The sequence below is a fragment of the Megalobrama amblycephala genome, linkage group LG14 (assembly GCF_018812025.1).
Source record: "Megalobrama amblycephala isolate DHTTF-2021 linkage group LG14, ASM1881202v1, whole genome shotgun sequence".
Lineage (NCBI taxonomy): Eukaryota > Metazoa > Chordata > Actinopteri > Cypriniformes > Xenocyprididae > Megalobrama > Megalobrama amblycephala.
This window is the reverse complement of record NC_063057.1, coordinates 33,121,452-33,144,981: the sequence shown is the minus strand read 5'-3', so window position 1 is coordinate 33,144,981 and position 23,530 is coordinate 33,121,452. Positions and strand designations below refer to the sequence as shown.

At 41.0% G+C, this 23,530-nt stretch overlaps 2 protein-coding genes across 2 annotated transcripts in view; both read right to left on the bottom strand.

The window, feature by feature from the left end:
• The window catches only part of LOC125244435 (CD209 antigen-like protein B), a 39,460-nt gene extending 34,759 nt beyond the window's left edge, over positions 1 to 4,701 (bottom strand). The window contains exons 1-3 of the mRNA XM_048154520.1: positions 4,655 to 4,701; positions 3,185 to 3,325; positions 830 to 999 (exon numbers count right to left, since the gene is read on the bottom strand). Coding sequence (XP_048010477.1) covers positions 830 to 999; positions 3,185 to 3,325; positions 4,655 to 4,701 — 358 coding nt within the window. The remainder of the gene's footprint in view (positions 1 to 829; positions 1,000 to 3,184; positions 3,326 to 4,654) is intronic.
• Positions 4,702 to 11,559: 6,858 nt separating this feature from the next.
• Positions 11,560 to 22,185, bottom strand: LOC125245491 (asialoglycoprotein receptor 1-like). The gene is made up of 5 exons (XM_048156075.1): positions 21,446 to 22,185; positions 13,865 to 14,284; positions 13,522 to 13,646; positions 12,785 to 12,891; positions 11,560 to 12,672 (listed from the first exon to the last, which is right to left on the bottom strand). The coding sequence occupies exons 1-5, from the start codon at positions 21,606 to 21,608 to the stop codon at positions 12,549 to 12,551; spliced, it is 939 nt and encodes a 312-aa protein (XP_048012032.1). The 5' UTR covers positions 21,609 to 22,185; the 3' UTR covers positions 11,560 to 12,548.
• Positions 22,186 to 23,530: the final 1,345 nt, after the last annotated feature.

Below are 23,530 nucleotides of genomic sequence, written 5' to 3'. Positions count from 1 at the left end.
AAATTTTCATTTTTGGGTGAACTATCCCTTTAATTGTGCTTAAAATCGGTGTTCTTCTGTTGCATGTTTGTTTCTATTGCCTGCAATGCTTCTTATATATATAAATTAAATTATATATAATATAAAGTGCAAGTCAATCACATTTCACTGAGGACATAAATGATCTGAAGTCAGTATGAAGTCTCAAATCATGTGAGGAGCAATGCTCAAGGAGGCTAGAGTAAAGATTTTGAACTTTATTGACATAATGAGGCTGAACAGAATGATGCTTTCAATGAGTTTATGTACAATCAGTCATACAAATTTGGCGTCATAAAGGCAGTAAAGTCAAGCCTGTGGTTTCTCTGTTTCTACACCAACACAAAGATAGAGCAGCATTCTCATCAACATTATTATGAAGGACTCAGGTACGGTGTACATTTTAAGACATCCTCAGACTTCAGTCATATGATGAAAAGGCATCATGCCTTATACAGAAAGGCTTCAAGTCTCAGGAAAAACAGTGTCAGTGTCAGATCTTGTATGGTTAGACATCAGACGAAACAGCCTGAGACAAAAAAGGCATCGGACAAAACAGACTGACCATCCTAACTGAAACACACAGGCTGAGTAAACATTTTTAGTCAGTTTTTTCTCTCTCTCCAAAATCATATACAAATGGTTAGTTATTAAATCGTACAACAGCATCAGAAGAACACAAAGCTGAACCAAACACACTGTAGCTTCTTCTGATCTTCACACAATCACTTCTGAACAGCACAGGTCTGACATTAAATGACTGAACATGTGCAGACTCTGATGATTTGATCAAATTAATGAATGTGATTACCTGTACGCTGAAGTGGTTGGTGTGTGTTTGTCTCTGTCCTGAAGTCATGATCTCTCACACATTCTGCACTCTCATAGATTTCCACTGTCATCTCCATTCTGTCTGTGTTCATTCTCTCAGACTCAGTCCTGATCACATCGTCATAAATACCATCAGCCATTTCTGCTCTTTAACCGTCAAACATTAAATGATCTTGTTCGTTGTAGATGTAGTCAGCACTCATCTTCTTTTTAAAGCTAGTGACAAACAGACTTCAATGTGTGAAAAAAAAATGCGTGAAAACAAAAACGTGTGACATCAGACCTTAAAGTTGACATGAAACAGAAGAAAGTCTTTTCTTCCTTTTTGTGATGTATATTCGAGTGAAACTTGCCTATTGCTGTGATGTCATGTGATTGACAGGTTGTCCCACTCTCACTCCAGTAAACACATCATCAGAGAAGAGAAGAGAAGTAATTACAAGAGTGAGGGAAAGTTATTTTAATTAAAGATTATGGGGGCACATGAAATTTAAATGTGATGTGCATTGATAAATCATTCATAAAAACTGTAATATTCCATAAACATAAGAATTGTTGATTTTGATTTCAGTGACTTATTCATTGTTGTGGAAAAGTTCTTTATTCCTTCAGTGGTGAGAATGTAATGAAACAAACACTCAGGAAATGTCTTTGTTGATTTTATTCATGCAAGAAGGTTGTTTAAAGAAGATTTCTACACAGTTCTAGAGAGAAGAACACCCTCACCCAGAGCAGCTGTCTTATATACCTCTCTTATTGTTCCTTGTTACCCCAAACCAATCAGAACACATTACCATATTAGGATCATAAAAACTGAAAAAAAGAGAGGGGTCTAAAACTTAGCAGATGCCCTATTGAAGTCCAAGCTGTCAAGACAAACACATTTGCTCTTTTGCCTCACTTCCTTTGTTAGTTTCAGAAGCGTTTCTTAAAAGAGAACAGCATTAGCAGTAATTTTCCACTGAACAAGCTGTTTTAAATGATACACAAGACAGAGAGAAAACAAGTATCAATGCATCCATTCATAAATCTGGAAAATAAATGATAAGCAATAAAAAATCCTGACTGTGGCAGGTTACTGGGGAAATCCACATCTGGAAAGGGAACATATTTACAGGAACATTTCAGCAGGTCCAAGGGGTTTAAAAATTTTGAGCAGGATGAAGATATCCAAATTGTTCTTATTTTGTTGAAATATCTTTTTTGTTGTTGTTGTTTTAGTACTGCCCTTTGGAAGCAACAGAAGATACTTACATGTTTCCCTGAAGACAAATTAAAGGTGCTAAAGAAGATGTTTTGTTTTATACATTTTTGCAATATTACTTGAAACTGTCTTTACTAACTGATAAAAGACTATTTATTAGGTGCACTGAAAGGAATAATATTAATATACATCATCTGTGCACGAGGTAGGGCCTTAAAAACATCAGCCAATCGTTTGCGTGATCATCGTGTAAACGATTGGCCCTCTGGCTTGTCAATCACTGCCGTGACGTTCCTTGTGAGAGACGTGCACGGCTGCACGCTCCAGTAACTTTCCACACTCCACAGGCGCCGCATGTAATGTTTTTGTCAGGAGACAGGAGTAACAGCTGCAGATTATGAGTTACCTGCGGTGAGTCCGACATAATGAATCCACTAACACAACACAGCGAATGCCGGTGGTAAACACTCGTGTTCCAATACTCGTGCACGAGTTTTGGGAGACGTTCCCTCGAAATGAGCTGTGAAGGAGGGGGGGTTGTTCTTACGCATGCGCTCATTTCAAAAACTCAGTAACAGTCTTTGGTTTCTCAGTCGACGAAAAGATCCTCTTTAGCACCTTTAAGTACAATATTCCTTTATCTTTAAATTCAAAAAGTTTTCACCCTCCTGCTCTTAATGCATCGTGTTTCCTTCTGGAGCATCAATGAATGTTTGAATGCTCACATTCGATGGCGTCTGGCACTTTGGAGAGGTGTTCTCCTCACGGATGAATCCCGGTTTTCACTGTACAGGGCAGATGGCAGACAGCGTGTATGGCGTCATGCGGATTAGCGGTTTGCTGATGTCAACGTTGTGGATCGAGTGGCCCATGGTGGCGGTGGGGTTATGGTATGGTCAGGCGTATGTTATGGACAACGAACAAAGGTGCATTTTATTGATGTCATTTTGAATGCACAGAGATACCGTGACGAGATCCTGAGGCCCATTGTTGTGCCATTCATCCATGACCATCACCTCATGTTGCAGCATGATAATGCACGGCCCCATGTTACAAGGATCTGTACACAATTCCTGGAAGCTGAAAACATCCCAGTTCTTGCATGGCCAGCATATTCACCGGACATGTCACCCATTGAGCATGTTTGGGATGCTCTGGATCGGCGTATACGACAGTGTGTTCCAGTTCCTGCCAATATCCAGCAACTTCACACAGCCATTGAAGAGGAGTGGACCAACATTCCACAGGCCACAATCAACAACCTGATCAACTCTATGAGAAGGAGATCACACTAACAGAAGTAATAAAGAGAAGAGTTTTCGATCTGGTTTCTAGAGTATTTTTGCTGGTTTCTTGACATTCTCATTATCAGTGTTCCTGCTTGTTTCTTGCACATTTAAACTCCCCCTGTTTAAAGCTGCAGTCCGCAACTTTTTTTGTGTTAAAAATTTACAAAACTTTTATAATGAGAATGTACAACATGAATCAATTTTCCAAACCGTGTTTTTGTCTTATCCTGAATCATTATGGTACACTTATAATAAGTGTTTATATTCGGACTATTTCAGACCGGACTGGTAGGACTCGCCGCAGAGTATCACAGTAACTGCGTGACTCGCCATAGACATACACGGAGAAAAGTAGCTCCGGCTAGAATGTTCCTCTGCAAGACGCATGCAGTTCTGTTTATTAACCGCTAGAGGGCCAAAAATCACGGACAGCAGCTTTAATGAATTTACTCACAAAATTCATTTGTAGTCCTGAAAGGAAGTCCCTTTAGTTTCATATCCAGACTGTGTGAACAGAACCATATGCTGTTGTGTGAACGCAGCCATCAGAAGAAAACTAAAATTATTTGTTTATTTATTCAAATAGGAGTTTCAGGGATGAGAGCAAGATATGATTAAGGTTCACTTATAATGTTAATAATGTTTTCTGCTATACATATGGAAACCGTATCAACGCCAACTCACTATTGCATGTGTCCCAATCAGAGGGGCGTGTCAGTTCATGGAGGGCAATTTCAAACTTTACCTGATTTGCTCTAATCCACTGGGTGACTTGGTTTAGGGGTGAACCTTCATGATTTTAACAAGTCTGTTGAAAATGATTGAAAAACACCAATTGTAGTTTGAAAATAGCCACTGTTTGGTAAACGCCCATTTTGGTTTTGTATCCTATACAGAAGTCTTGTGTTGAACCACCTGACATCAATGGCTTTCCAACAATTGGGTTTCAACAATAGTGCATCTATCTTATCATTTATCTCTTCCTTTCTTTGTGTGTTTGTTATCTGCACTTGATTTAACTGGATCTACTGTAATAAGATGCATTAATTTAAGAGTTTCAATAAACCATCCATTTTTCTACATTCTTAAAAAGTGCATGCATCTTGCTTTAGACATGAATGTGAGCAAGAATGTCATACTTCACACACAGCCCTCGTACTGCATCTGTTACTCAATGCTTGCAGAGCACCTGCCTTCTTTCCTTTAGTGAAGGTAGATGAGGATGGACAATTAAAAAAATGAGAAGCACCTCTTGATAAATGTGACATTGATTTATACATTGAGTTGTAGGCTAATAGGATTATCAGCTGACCTGGACTTGATGCTATCCTGTGCCTTCTTTAACTCCTGATCCCTCATTACTGCTTAATCCGGTAATCATTCATATTCCTGAATTTTTATTAAGTGTGAGGAATGCAACTGATCTCCGTTCAGTTAAAGGATTAGTTCACTTTCAAATAAAATTTACTCACCCTCATGTCATCCAAGATGTTCATCGGTTCATCGGATGTTCATTGGATGTCATCCAAGATGCTCATGTCACATTGGATGTCTTTCTTTCATCAGTCAAAAAGAAATGAAGGTTTTTGATGAAAACATTCCAGGATTATTCTCCTTATAGTGGACTTCAATGACCTGTTGAAGGTCAAAATTACAGTTTCAGTGCAGCTTTAAAGGGCTTTAAACGAGGAATAAGGGTCTTATCTAGAGAAACGATCGGTCATTTTTGAAAAAAAATTAAATGTATATACTTTATATAAACAAATGATTGCCTTACAAGTTGTTCCTCCAAAACCACACTTTCGTATTCTTCAAAAAGCTTACGCTGTATGCTTTCGATCGGTCATTTTCGGAAAAAAATGTATATGCGTATTCCCTATTCTACTTATGGAATGAACGCAGCGGCAGTTACATTTTTTCTGTAAGTAGAATAGGGAAGGCGTATAGGAATATGCATATACATTTACATTTTTTTCTGAAAATGACCGATTGTTTTGCTGGATAAGACTCTTATTCCTCGTCTGGTATCATTTAAAGTCCTTTGAAGCTGCAATGAAACTTTTATTTTGATCTTCAAATTATTTTGAAGTGTTTAACATGTCCAAAAAAACTCCATTAACCCTAACCCTTTGTCGTTGTCTGGCTATCACCAGACCAAGCTCAATTTAAAATTGAACACTGGTCTGGAGAGTCTGTATGTATTTTCTACTGCACAAGAGGCGTGATCAACGAGCATTATTCACGCAATTGGATAGTCCTTCAACCAATCAGATGAACGATCCGGGTGACGTACTTTGCAGAGCGACGCTAAAACTCCAGACAGGTTTAGTTTGTATAGAGGGTATGCATCAACGTCACTTTCCTGCCGGGCGAAATCAAATCGCCGGCAGATAGTGCTTCCATCAGACATTGAAGCGTTAATATATTGTTGTTCTGCCCTTTATCTCAAACACCTTGCTTGAGTATGCAGTCAGATAACGTCTCCCAGGAATGGTTTTCAGGATTTACTGCTGTCTGAGGAATAACGTAAAGCTGTAAAAGTACAAAATACAGAATTCTAAGTGTACAGAGTCAATAACATGTTCACATAAACACAACAAAGGCTCTTTACATTCCTTATAGTTAGCATCAACTATATCAGAAATAGATTGTGCAATTCACACAATAAAGGGAAATTATATTAACATCTGGCATATAACAATTTAAAGCAAATATGCACAGGAATTATAATAAATATCTACATATCTATTCATCTACATTATAGCAAATATCTACATACCAAAAGTGCCTTCAAATCAACTTAAATCAAGCCAATAGCCATGACTACATGCTCTTGGTAAAGACTAGAAGGGATACAGCTACGGCCACTGGACATTTTAATATTTATTTATTTTAATAACTGTATTTGCAGTATTGTAAGGGTAGGTTTAGTCGTTAATAAAATACATATCTAATAAATCCATATCTAATAGCAAATTAATTTACTGTTATTTTACAATGAAATTTTGCCTCACTTCCGGCCGTTGCTGTATCCCTTCTCGGTTGCTGAAACTTGGCTCACATTAATGATGTCATCATATAAGGACTTAAACAATTATATGCAATACCCCACTTTGAACAGAAGGGGTCACTCTACTACAACTTGTTAATAGGCTAAATGCAAAATGTTCATAGAGAACAGCACAATTGTAGATATATAGATTAAATATATACGTAATTTAACAGTATTATAAATAGAGTTAGAATATAAAAAGTGAATCATATTGTGTTTAGCATATTAATATTCCTGAATGTGACTATGTTTGACAACTGAATTGACTTGCTCTTAAGTAACATCATGGTTTCTTTTTCAGATTTCAGAGAACCCAAAGGAAAAGAGGCAGTAGTCTGATGCAAACCAGATTTTGAAAGCTTGAATCGTTGGACCACTTGTAATTATGACATTAAACTTCTGAAATTAATGTTTTTTAAAAGTCATGATTAGGGGTGTCACAATATACCGGTATTGGTGATAATTGTGATATTCAAAGCATGAAATATCGATATCGTGTTAATTTAGTGTGTGACAATATACCAGTATTCGGGATAACCACAATATTTAAAATGAATAGGACTCTTATGATATCATGACAGAAGCAAGACAGAAATGTCTTTGTTATACTGACTGAATCTGCATTTTGAATGAATGAGTTTAATTAATGATTAAATGACCCATTCAATAAAGACGGTCACTTGCTTGCTTCCTGAATGAATCAGTTATTTGAACAAATTGGTTGAATAAACGACTCACTGATTAAGACAGTGACTTAAGATAGTTTAGTTTCATATTTAAAGTACATTTTAATGAAAAAGTTAAAATTAGAAATAATTCCATATTTAAATATTGAATTAAATTTATGTAGACACATTGTAAATGCTGTGTAAATACTTCTCATTCTGTGTCACCTCTGTATTGCAAAGATGGATTTTGTTGATAATGATTTAATTTGACTGCTAACAGCCATAATGTATAGGCTACTAGGCTAGTATTATTTTTTTTTCTTCTTCAGGTCTAAAAAAAGGTCTTAAAAAGCCTTAAATTTGACTTTTAAAAAATGTGCAGCAACCCTGAAAGAAAAAAAAACTAAATAAAAAAAAAAAATTCAAATTAATTTGACTGATACATTTAGCCTTTGTTCTTCCTTGCCTGTGTTTTGATCCTGGACTGTTTCCTTGTTTGATCGTTTTCTGCCTGTCTTGACCATTGCCTGTGTTTTTGGATTACTCTTTTGCCTTGCCTTCCTGTTACTGTTTACTGGTGATCGACCTACTGCCTGTACGACTACGCTCTTCTAATTAATAAAGCCTGACCGTGGATCTACAACTCCGTTGTCCCACTCCATGTTACAGTCGTGATGCTTTTGTCCTTTTTGCACATCATTTTGTAATTGATTGTGTTAAACTGTCAAATAAAATTGACGGAAAGGCCTCATTTATATTTTAAAAGGTTTTCCACAATGGTCAGGAATTTGTTGACGCACCATTGAAGTGTTGCTGAAATATTAATGCTGTTTAAGTGACTTCGAATCAACATCACATTAACATTGATCAATCAATATTTACCAATGATTATTTTTGTTAATTTCAATAATGATTCAGTAGCAGTGATGTACAATCAATCATAGAGTAACGTTGATTCACTGACATTCCCATTGATGATTTTGTTGAAATCTCACCATTGTTTCAACACTAAATGTTAAAGTTGAAGCATCAACATTGTTTCAGTGACTGCATGTTATCTGTGTCTCTCACTGTATTGATCTGGTCAATCTTCAGTATTTGAGCTGTGTGTCATCTAAAGGTTTTAAGTTCAGTCTTTGTCTTTGTAACCCCTATGCAAAATCCCCATAAAAGAAAATATGAATGAGTTTACACACTTTATTGATGTTTTGGTGATACAAATTGTTATATTGTTGCTTCAATACAGTTCATGTGGAATGATAATTTGTGTGGTTATCAATAACGTTCAGTTGCTCCATTCACTATACTAGAATTAAATCCTGAAGTATCTGAACCTAGTGTGTACTTACCCTTAGAGAAGGGTTACACAGTAAAACGTGGTGAGTTGCCAGCCAGGAGATCTTTTTTATCTTCTGATACCTTTGAAGGATTGAGGTTCCCAAAATACCTTCTAGATCCTGTAAATAGTACCAAATTTAAGTTACTGAACTGTATGCTGAAACTCCAGCAGTCTAAAGGGAGTAATAATTCATCTTATTGATCAATAACCTTGCTAATTAATTTTATGAGCAGTGAACATGGATATAGTAATTAAGGAGAATTTAAAGGTTCCAAACTGTGTTCTTGTAAGTGGGTTATCAGATACTGCTGTGGATGAAGAAGTTGCTGAATTTTTGCAGAAGTATGGGAAAATTTCAAGAACTGTAAGAATAACAGATGGTCAGTCTGAGTAATACGGACAGATAATAATTGAATTTGAACATGGCTCTGCAATAGAGGCTCTGAGCTCTCTTGGCCTACCTTTACACCGATCATGTCTTGGTGATCCTACTGTGATCCATCACATTCAGAGCCTTGCAGGCCTAGCAAAACCCGTGGTACTACCAGCACTAAAGCTTATTTATCCGAACTGAAGGAATTAGCTAAATTGAGTGGCAGACAATTTGAAGATGTTCTGCATGAAGAGCTTAGTAGAATAAGTGATTCTGTTACCGCTAAGTCTGTGCAGTATGATAGTGATCCACAGATGGAACCTGAAGAGCCTCGTCTGCTCTGTGGCCCAGCAGTATCACCCAGTGAGGGTATTCAAACAGATTTATGTACATTTCCCGTAACAACGAGCCCTCAAGCACCCAAGTCAGTTGTGAATTCGGATAATGTCCTGGGACCCAGTACTCCCATAATGCTTTCACCCAGCCAACTTACCACTTCAGAAGTTCAAAGTGTGGTCGTAGAACATGTCGTCCAGAGCAACGAATTGGCCTCCCAGTCTCATGCCCCATTAAAGCTCAAGACTTTTTCTGGCAAAATGCCTATTCCAAACTTTGAGGTTGACTTTGATACATGGCATGCTAATGTGGATCTTTACAGGAATGACCCCACAATTTCAGATGCATTTGTGGTGAGGAGAATTCTTGGAAGCCTTGCATCACCTGCTTCCAACATAGTCAAACTGTTAGGCCCCTTGGCGTCATCTAAAGCCTACCTTGACTTGCTTGATTCTGCTTTTGCTGCTGTTGCAGATGGTGATGAGCTCTTTGCTGCATTCTTAAACCTCAACCAAAATGCAGGAGAAAAGCCCTCTCATTACCTTCATCGGCTTCATACAGCGCTGAGCTCTGTTGTGAGAAGGAATGGCCTTGCCGCTACTGACATGGACAGGCAACTTTTGAGACAGTTTTGCCGGGGGTGTTGGAATAATGCTCTTATTGCAAACCTCCAGCTTGAACAACGCAAGAGCGTTGAACTTCCTGAAGTATTACGGCCCATTGTTCTCCAAAGCCTCCATGATGAAATGGGCCATTTAGGAATTGAGCATACAAATGACCTTGTCAGGTCAAGATTCTATTGGCCAAAAATGTCCTTGGACGTGGAGCGGAAGATAAAAACATGTGAAAGGTGTGTTAAGAGGAAAACACAACCAGACAAGGCTGCTCCCCTTGTGAACATATGCACAATGAGACCAATGGAATTGGTGTGCATGGATTTCCTTTCCCTGGAACCAGACAGCCAGAACACAAAAGACATACTTGTCATTACTGACCATTTCACAAAATATGCGGTATCCGTTCTTACAAGAGATCAAATGCCACTACTGTTGCCAAGTGTTTGTGGGAGCAGTTCCTTGTGCATTATGGTTTTCCGGAACGGCTGCACAGTGACCAGGGAAGGGATTTTGAGTCTCACATCATAAAAGAATTGTGTGCCATCACAGGTATTTGGAAAGTAAGAACCAGCCCATACCATCCTCGAGGAAACCCAGTGGAGAGATTTAATCGCACTCTCCTCAGCAAGCTGGGCACCTTGCAGAACAAAGAGAAGAGTCATTGGCGTGACTATGTGAAGCCCCTAACACATGCGTACAACTGTACAAAAAATGATGTTACAGGGTTTTCACCCTACGAGCTCATGTTTGGGCGACAGCCAAGGTTGCCTGTGGATATCGCTTTTGGGTTACATGTCCAAGACTCTAAAAAAGAATGTCATTCCCATTATGTCAAGAATTTGAAGTCAAGGCTCAAACACAGCTATGACGTTGCCTTTGAAAATGCCAAAAAAATTGCTGGAAGAAACAAGCAACGGTTTGATAAAGTTATCAGGGAGTCAACTTCGGAGTTTGGGGATAGAGTACTGGTGCGAAACTTACGACTACGTAACAAGCACAAACTTGCTGACCGGTGGGAATCTACAATTTATGTAGTGACCAGATGCATGGGAGACTTACCGGTATACTCTGTGAAGTCTGAAAACACAGATGGACCTGTAAGAACATTGCACCGTGATCACCTCCTTCCCTGTGGGTTCCTTCCTGAAACGAGAGAAACAGAGGAATCAGTTATTCCAGTCAAAAAGCCAAGGACAAGACAAAATGATGTTCAGTATGAGGAAGAACCTCGTTTTTGAGTCAGATGGAGAAGATTATTGGCAACCATCACCTGCTGTGTTAGAGGATGGTGGAAGTGTATGAAGTGCCCAGAAAGCGTCTTGCACCCCCTCTACTGGATACAGGGAACTTACCAAGATGTGCTCAAGGTAAGCCCGGCAAAGACCCAAGTATAGGAGAGCAATCAGCACTTGGTGAAACACTCACAGAGATTTCATCTGGTGACCCAGTTGCCAACAACCCATTAGGAAATGAAATCGAGTTCCAGAACCTAGATGACTCAAAAGCTAGGGGTGAAGAATACAACTTGCCTGAGATATCAATGGAGGGCACAGTGGAAGCAGTTCCTAGGGAATCGCATGAGCAGAGTTTACTTGTTCCGGATTCCTCCAATGGGCAAGGCATAGCTCTCAAAGATTCCGGAGAGCAACACAATGATGCAGTGGATGATGTTAGGAGTATACCAGATGAAAGTCCTGAAGATTGTCCTGTACGTAGATCGGGAAGAATTCGCAGACCACCTGGTGTCTTTCATTATCCAGAGTTGGGGAAACATCTAATTTTCTTTGCACAAAGCGTATTGGAGGGATTTCATAAAGTGAACTGAATGACAGTCAGAGCATGATTCCAAGGAACACTACATCTTCAGAGTATCATATCATTTAAAATACATGAGGGACTCATGTCAATTTTGTAGGGGAGGATGTAACCCCTATGCAAAATCCCCATAAAAGAAAATATGAATGTGTTGGTGGCATATTTGTATGAATTCATTATCATTAATTGTGCCTTTAAGTCACCTTGCTCTGTGAAACCTGATATTAGGAAATCTGCCTGGTAACTAGAGTGTGTGAGCAGATGGAAATTTGAAAACCCTCTTTCTGGGGGAGATGCAAGTGAGTATTGGCAGAGAGTGATGAGATGATTTGTTGTGCAGATGCAGGGAAGTTTGAATTGATCACTCTACAATTTATGTAAATACAGTGCATTTATAAACTTTTATTAATTAAAAAGATGATTGAGATCGTCATGAACATTTGAACCATTGAATTTAGAGCTGCATTTCGGCAGATGTGAACTTGAATCTCGGTCAGGTGTTTTTTTTGTATTTGAATTCCTCCGGAGGGAAGATGGCGAGCCAGCAACCCTTGATCGTTGGATCCACGGAGTCATCAATCGCTGCGGAATGTCTCATGTGATAACACTGTGCGGTTGCGGTGATAGTTTGTGTGGTTATCAATAACTTCCAGTTGCTCCATTTATTATACTAGAATTAAATACTTAAGTATCTGAACCTAGTGTGTACTTACCCTTAGAGAAGGGTTACATCTTCATCAAAGCTAATAGTTTTGAGGTCTGAGTTCAAGCTACTGTTGGTTATATTTGACTGAACTCATTGTTTGGGCTTTATTAAATATGTTAATAAATAATGTTAAATAATGTGTTTATTGTGATAAGATGTTCTCATGTACTTTACTCACTGACCCGATACAGTAGTTACTGTCATTATATACATCTATGGTGAGAATAAACTTGACTCAGTTACAACACACTTCACAAATATACTTAATTTAATTGCTCTTTTTTCTTTCTTTTTTTAATTTTAAATATTTTTCACACATATACATTTAAAAGCTTTATTACATTGATAATCATACCACCCTGATGAATATAACAAAGCACAGTTCTCTTTTTTAGATCCATTTGGCTCTTTATATGCCCAGAACCTGAAAGAACAGATCAGCATTAAATGTTCGGTGCTGCTTCCTGTGTGATATGATACTGACTTTGAGATATGATCATTTAGAGAATAATCAGTTTAATTCAGTGATTTCTTACCCAGAGGTCATGTTGGTGCCATCAACCCATTTCCATCTGTCCTCCTCATCACTGTCAGTCAGACCAATCCAGACTCCAGTACCACCAGATATCTTTTTAACAAACTCCTAGTAGAATGGAGCAGGAAGTCACATTTAAAGGGTTAATTCACCTAAAACTGAAAATCCTGTCATCAGTTCCTCACACTCATGTTGTTCCAGTACACAATATTTTTTAATGAAACATGAGAGATTTCTGTCCCTCCATTAAGTCTATTCCTCCAAAACTATGATGCTTCAATTCAAGTTCATAAAGAGATTGTAAATGTAATTCATATGAATTGAGTGGTTCAATCCAAGTGTTTCAAAGAGACATGATTGCTTTATATGATGAACAGGTTTAATTTAGGGTTTTATTCACATATAAACATTGATCAGTGAACAAACGTAGAGCAACTTTGTTCTCATGCATTAAGCAAGATCGGTTGAGCTCTATGTATGTTCGATGAGCAGTTTGAACCGTCAGAGTTTTGGGTGAACACACTTTAAATGGAGGGACAGAAATCAGATTTCATAATATCTTCATTTGTTTTCTGAAGAAGAACTAAAGTCTTATGTGTTCAAAAAGATAGGAGGCTGAGGAATTGATGACAGAATGATCATGTTTGGGTGAACTAACTCTTTAAGGTCTGTGTTGGTGAGTAGACATTCATACTGTGAGCAGCACAACCTTTGGTGCCCAATCTATCTTTCACTCACTTGTTCCTCTCTGTTGTTTATGATGATCAGATCTGCTCCTCTCTCTGTACAGTATCTTCTGCTCTCAGCCCAGTTCCTCTTCTCAGAGGAAATGAAGTAAAAACTGGATTGATAAATATATCCACCTGTAAACACAACCAGATCATTGACTATTTTGTTCCACCTGTACTGAATCATGACATTTCTTTGATAGTGGCACTTAAAAACTGTGTGTGGGGGTGTGGGTTAAGTTGTGATTTATATAACTAAATGTATATAAAGAAAGTGCAAGTTTATGGAATGACCCCATTTAGATATTTAAGTAAACACTTGTACAAGTAATCGTACTATAATTTAACATTACCCATTTCATTGAGCATCTTCCACAGTTCATTTCTCTCCTGATTGAACTGGTCTCTTTCTTTAGTTAATTCATCTCTTTCATTTGTCAAGGCTATGTTCTTGTTTAGTAGCTGGTCTCTCTCTTCTGATAGGTTAGTGAAGTTAGTTAGTAGCTGGTCTCTCTCATTGGTCAGGTTTTTGTTCTTTATTTTCAGCCCATCTCTCTCTTCTGAGAGGTTGGTAATCATGGTTAGTAGCTGGTCTCTCTCTTGTGTGAGGTTGGTGATGTTAGTTAGTAGCTGGTGTGTCTCTGGTGTGTAGTTTGAGCTCTTTGTATGGATGTGGACACACAGCACTATGACTGCAGTCAGCAGAAGAACACACAGCAGCACCAAACACACTGCAGCTGCTCTGGAGCTTCTGATCTTCACACAATCACTTCCTGAAAATGACAGACATCAAGATGAATGTTTTCTCAATTCCTAATTGTATGTCTGTGTTGTATGTGTACCTGTATGGTTTCTCTTGGTTCAGTGTTTATATTGCCATGAACAGACTGAGACATTTTTGTTCACATGATGAAGCTATATGTGTTTCTACTCTGTAGTCCTCTGCTATTTGACTTTACTTTTAGAAGTTGAGGCCAATAAATGGAAAAGTATATCACATTACAAGAGTATATGACATCCTGTCTGTTAATACCAATTAATTTGCATAATAAAAACGTGTCCTCTTCCTAGAGGGCACTGTTGTGATATCGTGGTTAGATGTAGCAGCCGGGTTCAAATTAGCACAGTACAGTTATACATGAGAGAAAAGTCACTTTACTAAATCCAGTGAAATCAAAATTGATGAGGAAATGTAACTTAATTGTGCTTGAAATCAATCTGTGTTCTTCTGTTGCATGTTTGTTTCTATCGCCTGCGATGCTTCTTTTCAGTGCAAATCAATCACATGTCACTGAGAACGTAAATGATCTGAAGTCAGTGTAAAGTCTCAAATCATGTGAGGAGCAATGCTCAAGGAGGCTAGAGTAAAGATTTGAACTTTATTGACATAATGAGGCTGACACAGAATGATGCTTTCAATGAGTTTATGTACAATCAGTGATACAAATTTGGTGTCATAAAGGCAGTAAAGTCAAGCCTGTGGTTTCTCTGTTTCTACACCAACACAAGATTATACACAATTCAACACAAGGCCTCAGGTACGGTGTACATTTTAGGACATCCTCAGACTTCAGTCATATTACGAAAAGGCATCATACTCAGACTAAATGGCTTCTGTCATTGGACAAACGGCATCATGCCAGACTGAAAGGCTTCAGGTCTCAGGAAAAACAACGTCAGTGTCAGGTCTCATACATTTTATGTCACGGTAGGAAATCCATTGTTTCCTCCGTGTCATGTTTTGTGTTTGTTGTTGTACTCACGTAGTCTCCATGTGCTCGTTTGGTTGATTGTTGTCACCTGTGTGTTGATTGTCTCGCTCCAGCTGATCCTCATCTCCACTCAGCTACATATACTCACTCATCTCTCTGTCTGTTGTCAGATCCTCATTCATGTCTCCACTGCCTAGTTGGTTTACCGTCTTCCGTGTTCGTGTGCTGGATTGTATTCGTGTTGTCGTCTTCGTGTCAGGGTTCCGGTCTGTTCCTGGTTTCATCCATTGACCGTCATCACCTTCACCTGCGACTTCACCCTTCAGCTCTTCTCACGCCACCGTAGACCTTCGTTGCCATTGCCTACATTCTGGACTCTTATTTCAATAAACTTCTTCTGATTGCCTGCAATTGCTTCCTCCTCTTTTACCAGCCGTCACAGTAGGATCTGACCATCATGGAAGCAGCAGGCGATCTCCCCCCATCTCATCTAGAGGAGTTTTTGCAGAGAGCCGTTGATCGCATGGATCGCCAAGACAAGGCGATAGATGAGATGGGTCGAGCTTTCCAAGCAATGGTGACGAAGGTGTCCGAGCTCGCTCTCCAGACTCAACGACAACAACAACCGCCACCCGCTGCGCCTCCCACGCCACCCACACCGCCGATCATCTCCGGAGGGATTTCCCAGTCCGAACCACGCCTCCCCATCCCTGAGAAATATGCGGGTGAGCCAAAGTTTTGTCGATCATTTCTGTCTCATTGTTCTCTGCACTTCGCCCTGCAGCCCCGCACGTTTCACACCGAGGAAATGAAGGTGGCATTCGTCTTGTCACTACTGACGGGGAGGGCTGCCCTCTGGGGGACGGCGGTGTGGGAGAACCAAGACAGCTGCTGTGCCTCGTTCCACGCCCTTTCGGAGGAGATGAAACGGGTCTTCGACCGCTCCGTCGCCGGGAGGGAGGCGGCTAGACTTCTCACGGACCTACGTCAGGAAGACAGGTCCGTAGCCGACTATTCTATTGAGTTCCGCACCCTGGCGGCGGAGTGTAAGTGGAACGAAGAGGCGCAGTGGGATCACTTCCTGCATGGGTTGGCTGACCGCATCCAACAGGAGATCCGCGCCGTCGAGCTCCCCACTTCTCTTAATGGCCTGATCGACCTCACCATCAGAGTAGACAACCGACTCGACCAAGCCGCCAGACGGAGGGGGAGAGCAGTTCTCGCGACCAGGCCGGAGGCTCAGCGTCAGCGCTCAGAGGTTGCGGTCAGCCCACCGGGAGATCTTGAACCCATGCAGGTGGGGCGAGCTCGGCTCTCCCGGGAGGAGAGGATCAGGCGGAGATCCCTGGGACTATGTTTATACTGCGGCAGCCAAGAACATCACATTCAGCGCTGTCCGGTAAAAGACCAAGCCCGATAGTAAAACGGAGGCTACTATCGGGTGGGATCTCTGCCAGGAAGACCTCATCTACATCGACACTCCTTCCGGTGAGTCTACGGTGGTCCACCCACGCACTCGATCATCACGCTTTGTTGGATTCTGGGGCAGAGGGTAGTTTTATGGATTGTAAGTTGGCTACTAAACTCAACATTCCTCTCACCTCCCTCAAACACCCCATTGCACCTTTTGCACTCAACGGACACAGACTGCCAGTCATCACACAGACCACTGTACCGGTTTCTCTCATCACATCTGGCAACCATACGGAGGAGATTTCATTTTACATCACGGACTCACCTCAATCCCCCATTGTTCTTGGTCACACCTGGCTCCAGAAACACAACCCCAGGATCGATTGGCGCCTCGGATCGGTGGTTAGCTGGAGCGAGGAGTGTCATTTGTCTTGTCTTTTGTCTGCTGGTGTTAATGTTTCTGAGTCTGTGTTTCAGGGGGAAGCAGTGGATTTGGCTAACGTGCCCGCGGAGTACCACGACCTGAAGGAGGTGTTCAGTAAGTCTCGGGCTGATTCTCTTCCTCCTCATCGTCCCTATGACTGTGCGATAGAGTTATTGCCAGGTACTTCTCCGCCTAAGGGCAAGTTATATTCTTTGTCTATTCCAGAGACGGCGGCCATGGAGAAATATATATCCAGTTCTCTAGCAACGGGGTTCATCCGCCCTTCTTCTTCTCCAGCGGGGGCGGGGTTCTTTTTTGTGGGAAAGAAGGACGGATCCTTGCGACCTTGCATTGACTACCGAGGGCTGAACAACATAACGGTAAGGAATACCTATCCTTTGCCGCTTATGTCTTCAGCTTTTGAGAGGTTGCAGGGAGCGTCCGTTTTCACTAAATTGGACTTACGTAATGCTTATCATTTGGTCCGTATCAGGGAGGGGGATGAGTGGAAGACTGCCTTTAACACCCCTAGAGGCCATTTTGAGTACTGCGTGATGCCTTTTGGGCTAACGAACTCGCCGGCAGTCTTCCAAGCACTCGTCAATGACGTGTTGCGAGACATGGTCGATCGGTTCATATATGTTTACCTGGATGACATATTGATTTTTTCTTCGTCTCTCCAGGAACACGTGCAACACGTACGACGAGTGCTTCTGCGGTTGCTAGAGAATGGATTGTTTGTCAAGGCGGAGAAATGCGTTTTTCATGCACAGTCTGTTTCTTTTCTAGGACACATCATTTCGACTGAGGGTGTTCGCATGGATCCTGAGAAGGTTAAGGCTGTGGTAAATTGGCCATCCCCAGAGTCTCGCAAGGCCCTGCAGAGATTTCTGGGGTTCGCCAATTTTTACCGGCGTTTCATTCGCAATTTCAGCCAACTAGCCGCTCCTCTGACCGCCTTGACCTCCCCTAGTTTGACGTTCAGGTGGTCAAACGCAGCCGAGGCTGCGTTTGCCAAACTGAAAAGCTGCTTTGTTTCAGCTCCCATTCTCGTCACCCCTGATCGCTCACGTCAATTCATAGTGGAGGTCGACGCATCAGAGGTGGGGGTAGGAGCAGTGTTGTCCCAACGCGCATCCTCAGACGGAAAGGTGCATCCTTGCGCGTATTATTCTCACCGTTTATCTCCTGCAGAGGTTAATTATGACATTGGCAATCGAGAGTTGTTGGCAGTCAAACTTGCACTGGAAGAATGGCGTCACTGGCTTGAAGGGTCGGGTGTACCTTTCATTGTATGGACGGACCATAAGAATCTCGAATACATTAGAACCGCCAAAAGACTTAACTCCAGGCAGGCTCGGTGGGCATTGTTTTTCGGTCGTTTCGATTTTACACTTTCTTACCGGCCGGGTTCCAAAAACATCAAACCCGATGCTTTATCCCGTCTTTTTGAGCGTTCCGATCGTACTGCTACTCCCGAGCCCATTTTACCGGGGACCATCATTATCTCCGCGCTCAGATGGGAGGTCGAATCGAAGGTGTTGACCGCCTTAGAAGGGGTAACGCCCCCGGCTCGTTGCCCACCGAACCGATTGTTTGTGCCGGAGGGGTTACGGTCAGACGTTCTCCAGTGGGGTCATTGTTCCAGTGTTGCTTGTCACCCAGGGGTTAGTAGAACTAGGTTTCTAGTCAAGCAACGATTTTGGTGGCCTGGTATGGCTCGTGACGTCCACGACTTCGTCTTGGCTTGTTCAGTTTGCGCTATTGGTAAGACTTCCAATCGACCTCCAGATGGGTTACTCTTACCGCTGTCTGTCCCTTCGAGACCCTGGTCCCACATTTCGCTAGATTTCATTACCGCCCTCCCGCCCTCTAAGGGCAATACGGTGATTTTAACCGTAGTGGACCGGTTCTCGAAGGCGACTCATTTTATTCCCTTGCCCAAATTACCATCAGCCAAGGAAACAGCGGTAGCTGTCATTGACCACGTCTTCCGTATACATGGCCTTCCGACAGACGTGGTTTCTGACAGGGGTCCCCAATTTGTGTCCAAATTTTGGCGAGAATTTTGTAAATTGTTAGGAGCGACTGTTAGTCTTTCTTCCGGGTTCCATCCCCAGAGCAATGGTCAAACCGAGCGAGCCAATCAGGATGTCGAAAGGGTTTTGCGATGTTTGGCTTCCAATAATCCTTCGTCCTGGTGTCAGCAACTCTCAATTGTGGAGTACGCACACAATTCTTTACCAGTGTCATCTACGGGCATGTCTCCATTTAAGTGTAGTTTAGGGTACCAACCACCTAATTTTGTCAGTACGGAATCCGAGGTTTCGGTCCCCTCCGCACACGCACTAGTCCAGAGGTGTCACCGCACCTGGACCAGAGCTCGCAGAGCTCTGCTCCAGGCTAGGTCGCGCACCAAGGCTAAGGCCGATCGCCACCGGTCGAAGCCTCCCCGTTACGTCGTCGGTCAAAGAGTGTGGCTTTCTACCCAGAATATTCAGATGCGTTCCGTTTCGAATAAGCTTGCTCCCAAATTTATTGGCCCGTTTTCTGTTACCAAAATCATTAATCCGGTAACAGTGCGTCTTAGCCTTCCTCCGGCGTACAGGAGGGTTCATCCCGTGTTCCATGTGTCCAAAATTAAACCGGTGATTTTTTCCCGTCTTAACCCGCCTGCCCCGGTTCCCCCCCGCCTCGTATCGTTAATGGGGAGACCACATATTTGGTCAATCGTATTCTGGACTCTAGACGGAGGGGACGCGGATTTCAGTACTTGGTGGATTGGGAAGGTTACGGTCCGGAGGAGAGAAGGTGGGTTCCTGCTCGGGACATACTGGATCACCGCCTTATTGATGATTACAATCTACAGGTAAAGCAGGCTGGGAACGTCAGGTGACGTCCTAGGGGAGGGGGTACTGTCACGGTAGGAAATCCATTGTTTCCTCCGTGTCATGTTTTGTGTTTGTTGTTGTACTCACGTAGTCTCCATGTGCTCGTTTGGTTGATTGTTGTCACCTGTGTGTTGATTGTCTCGCTCCAGCTGATCCTCATCTCCACTCAGCTACATATACTCACTCATCTCTCTGTCTGTTGTCAGATCCTCATTCATGTCTCCACTGCCTAGTTGGTTTACCGTCTTCCGTGTTCGTGTGCTGGATTGTATTCGTGTTGTCGTCTTCGTGTCAGGGTTCCGGTCTGTTCCTGGTTTCATCCATTGACCGTCATCACCTTCACCTGCGACTTCACCCTTCAGCTCTTCTCACGCCACCGTAGACCTTCGTTGCCATTGCCTACATTCTGGACTCTTATTTCAATAAACTTCTTCTGATTGCCTGCAATTGCTTCCTCCTCTTTTACCAGCCGTCACATTTAGTCAGTTTTTTCTCTCTCCAAAATCATTTATTCACACATGGCTAGTGAGTTGAGATTAAGTAAAGCTGTGCTTAGTTTTCATTGATGACTGCAGAGTTAGGAAATATTATACACTCTTAATAATTTTAATTATAGGCCTATAATTCATTGTATAATAGACCTAAATGTTTCAGATGTTTCAAAGTTAGCTAATAGCCTAATCTTTTATTATCCTCACAGCACGTCAGTTATGTGGTGATGTGCTATGAAATTATTGCAGAGCAAATTTATTATAATATTAATGTAATAATGAAAGAAGCCTAACCTAATAGTAATGGGCTAATAATAGACTAGAAGAATGTAACAGGCCTACATGGAAATACCAAATCCTCTTAATATTGCCAAGATTTGATGCTTTTGACAATATCTCTGGCTATCATCGATACATGATCATCGTCTGTTGATGCAACCTGGGTTATTGCATGGGCCGCAGTGCCTGTTCTGTACCCCACTGCCAACAGGACAAAAATAACAATGAGCTCTGTTGGTGTCACATCCATGGTTGTCCAAGTGTGATTGATATCACGTTGCAGAGCATGTGTGCAAAAGTTTTAATCAGAATGTATATAAAACACATATAAATGGATATTTGAATCAGATTACAATGTTTAGAGTACATGTAAACAGATCTGCAATTGGATTCAATTCATTCGGATTGATGAAAATTGGTGCATGTAAACATAGCCATTGTCAGATCTCGTACAATTAGGCATCGGACGAAACGGACTGACCATCCTAACTGAAACACACAGGCTGAGTAAACATTTTAGTCAGTTTTTTCTCTCTCCAAAATCATATACAAATGGTTAGTGATTAAATCCTACAACAGCATCAGAAGAACACAAAGCTGAACCAAACACACTGTAGCTTCTTCTGATCTTCACACAATCACTTCTGAACAGCACAGGTCTGACATTAGATGACTGAACATGTGCAGACTCTGATGATTTGATCAAAGTAATGAATGTGATTACCTGTACGCTGAAGTGGTTGGTGTGTGTTTGTCTCTGTCCTGAAGTCATGATCTCTCACATATTCTTCTGCACTCTCATAGATTGCCACTGTCATCTCCATTCTGTCTGTGTTCATTCTCTCAGACTCAGTCCTGATCACATCTTCATAAATACCATCAGCCATTTCTGCTCTTTAACCTTCAAACATTAAATGATCTTGTTCCTTGTTTGTTGTAGATGTAGTCAGCACTCGTCTTCTTGGCAAACAAACTTGTGGTCAACTTCCCTTTTGTGATGTATATTCGAGTGAAACTCGTCCATTGCTGTAATGTCATGTGATTAACAGGTTGTCCCGAGAAATAAATGCAAGAGGGAGGGGAAGTTATTTTAATTAAAGATTATGAGGGCACATGAAATTTAAATGTGATGTGCATTGATAAATCATTCATAAATACTGCAATATTCCATAAAAAATAAGAATTGTTGATTTTGATTTCAAGTTCTTTATTCCTTCAGTGGTGAGAATGTAATGAAACAAACACTCAGGAAATGTCTTTGTTGATTTTATTCTTGCAAGAAGGTTGTTTAAAGAAGATTTCTACACAGTTCTAGAGAGAAGAACACCCTCACCCAGAGCGGCTGTCTTATATACGCCTCTTATTGTTACTTGTTACCCCAAACCAATCAGAACACGTTACCATATTAGGATCATAAAAACTGAAAAAAAGAGAGCGGTCTAAAACTTAGCAGATGCCCTATTGAAGTCCAAGCTGTCCAAGACACAACACATTTGCACCTTTGCCTCACTTCCTTTGTTAGTTTCAGAAGCGTTTCTTAAAAGAGAACAGCATTAGCAGTAATTTTCCACTGTTTTAAATGATACACAAGACAGAGAGAAAACAAGTATCAGTGCATCCATTCATAAATCAGGAGAATAAATGATAAGCAATAAAAAATCCTGACTGTGGCAGGTTACTGGGGAAATGCACATTTGGAAAGGAAATATATTTACAGGAACATTTCAGTTTGGAAATGCATACTGCACACTCTCACACATTTTTTTCTGGTCCTTTTTGGTCAAAAATGACAGAAAACTTTTATGTTTTGAATTTTTTTTTTTTTTTTTTTTTTTTTTTTTTGCTTCATTGGAATGGAACGAAACTTGGTGACTTTTGTTGCATTAGCTTTGTAGCGATTTGTACAGTTATTAATCAATTTATGGGTGGGGCATGTGAATATAATAAGTCATAAAGCTTTATGACTCAATATATGCACATACCGACCCAAGGGGGAATTAAACATATATTGTGAATTAATTACAACAAATTATAATCAGTTACCTATATGATTAGTTCTGGTTTAATAATTATTTAGAGAAACTATCAGTTTGTCCAGCAAACAGTAAGTTTTCCACAGACTATTAGAGAATGAGCAAAAGAACAAAAAGCATGGATATAATGTATTTAATATATGAAAACTACTAATACAGAGGTTATGCGTCTAAATATATATACAAGAATATACACGTAATATACAAGAGCGGATGTAAAGACAGGAAAAGAGAGATGGTCAAAGAATGGCAAATTACAAGTTAACCCTGTGAAAGCCAGCACAGAAACCAGTTCAAATGAATTTCAGGAAACTAATACTTGCATATTGGTTCAAGTCGATGTGCAGTAGAGTTTCAGTGTGCTTGGCTTGGTTGGTCCTTTCCGAGAGGGTTTCTCCGGCAGGGTTTTCAAACGAGGCTTAACTGGTGTGTAAAATGGCCGAGAAGAAAGAAGAGAGCGAGAAAGTCAAAGGAAATGGTCATCCCGGGGGGGAGCTGAGCGCGTGATGGCAGCGCTGTCGCCTGAGGCAGTTCAGGGGCAATCGAGAGACAATCGGGAGACAAAGGAAACACTTGTGTGTCGTTGTTTTTATGGAAAACCAAGCTAACACACCTCCTGAATTGGAACGGCCAATAGATGCGTAGCACTATTTGGCGGGCAAAGTTCCTTTGTCTGGTCTCCTAGCTGAATTTGCATACTTTATGAGTATCAGTTTGGGTAGTACTTTCTTCACAGTACCATTAAACAAATAGAACAATGCATTTGACAGCCATGT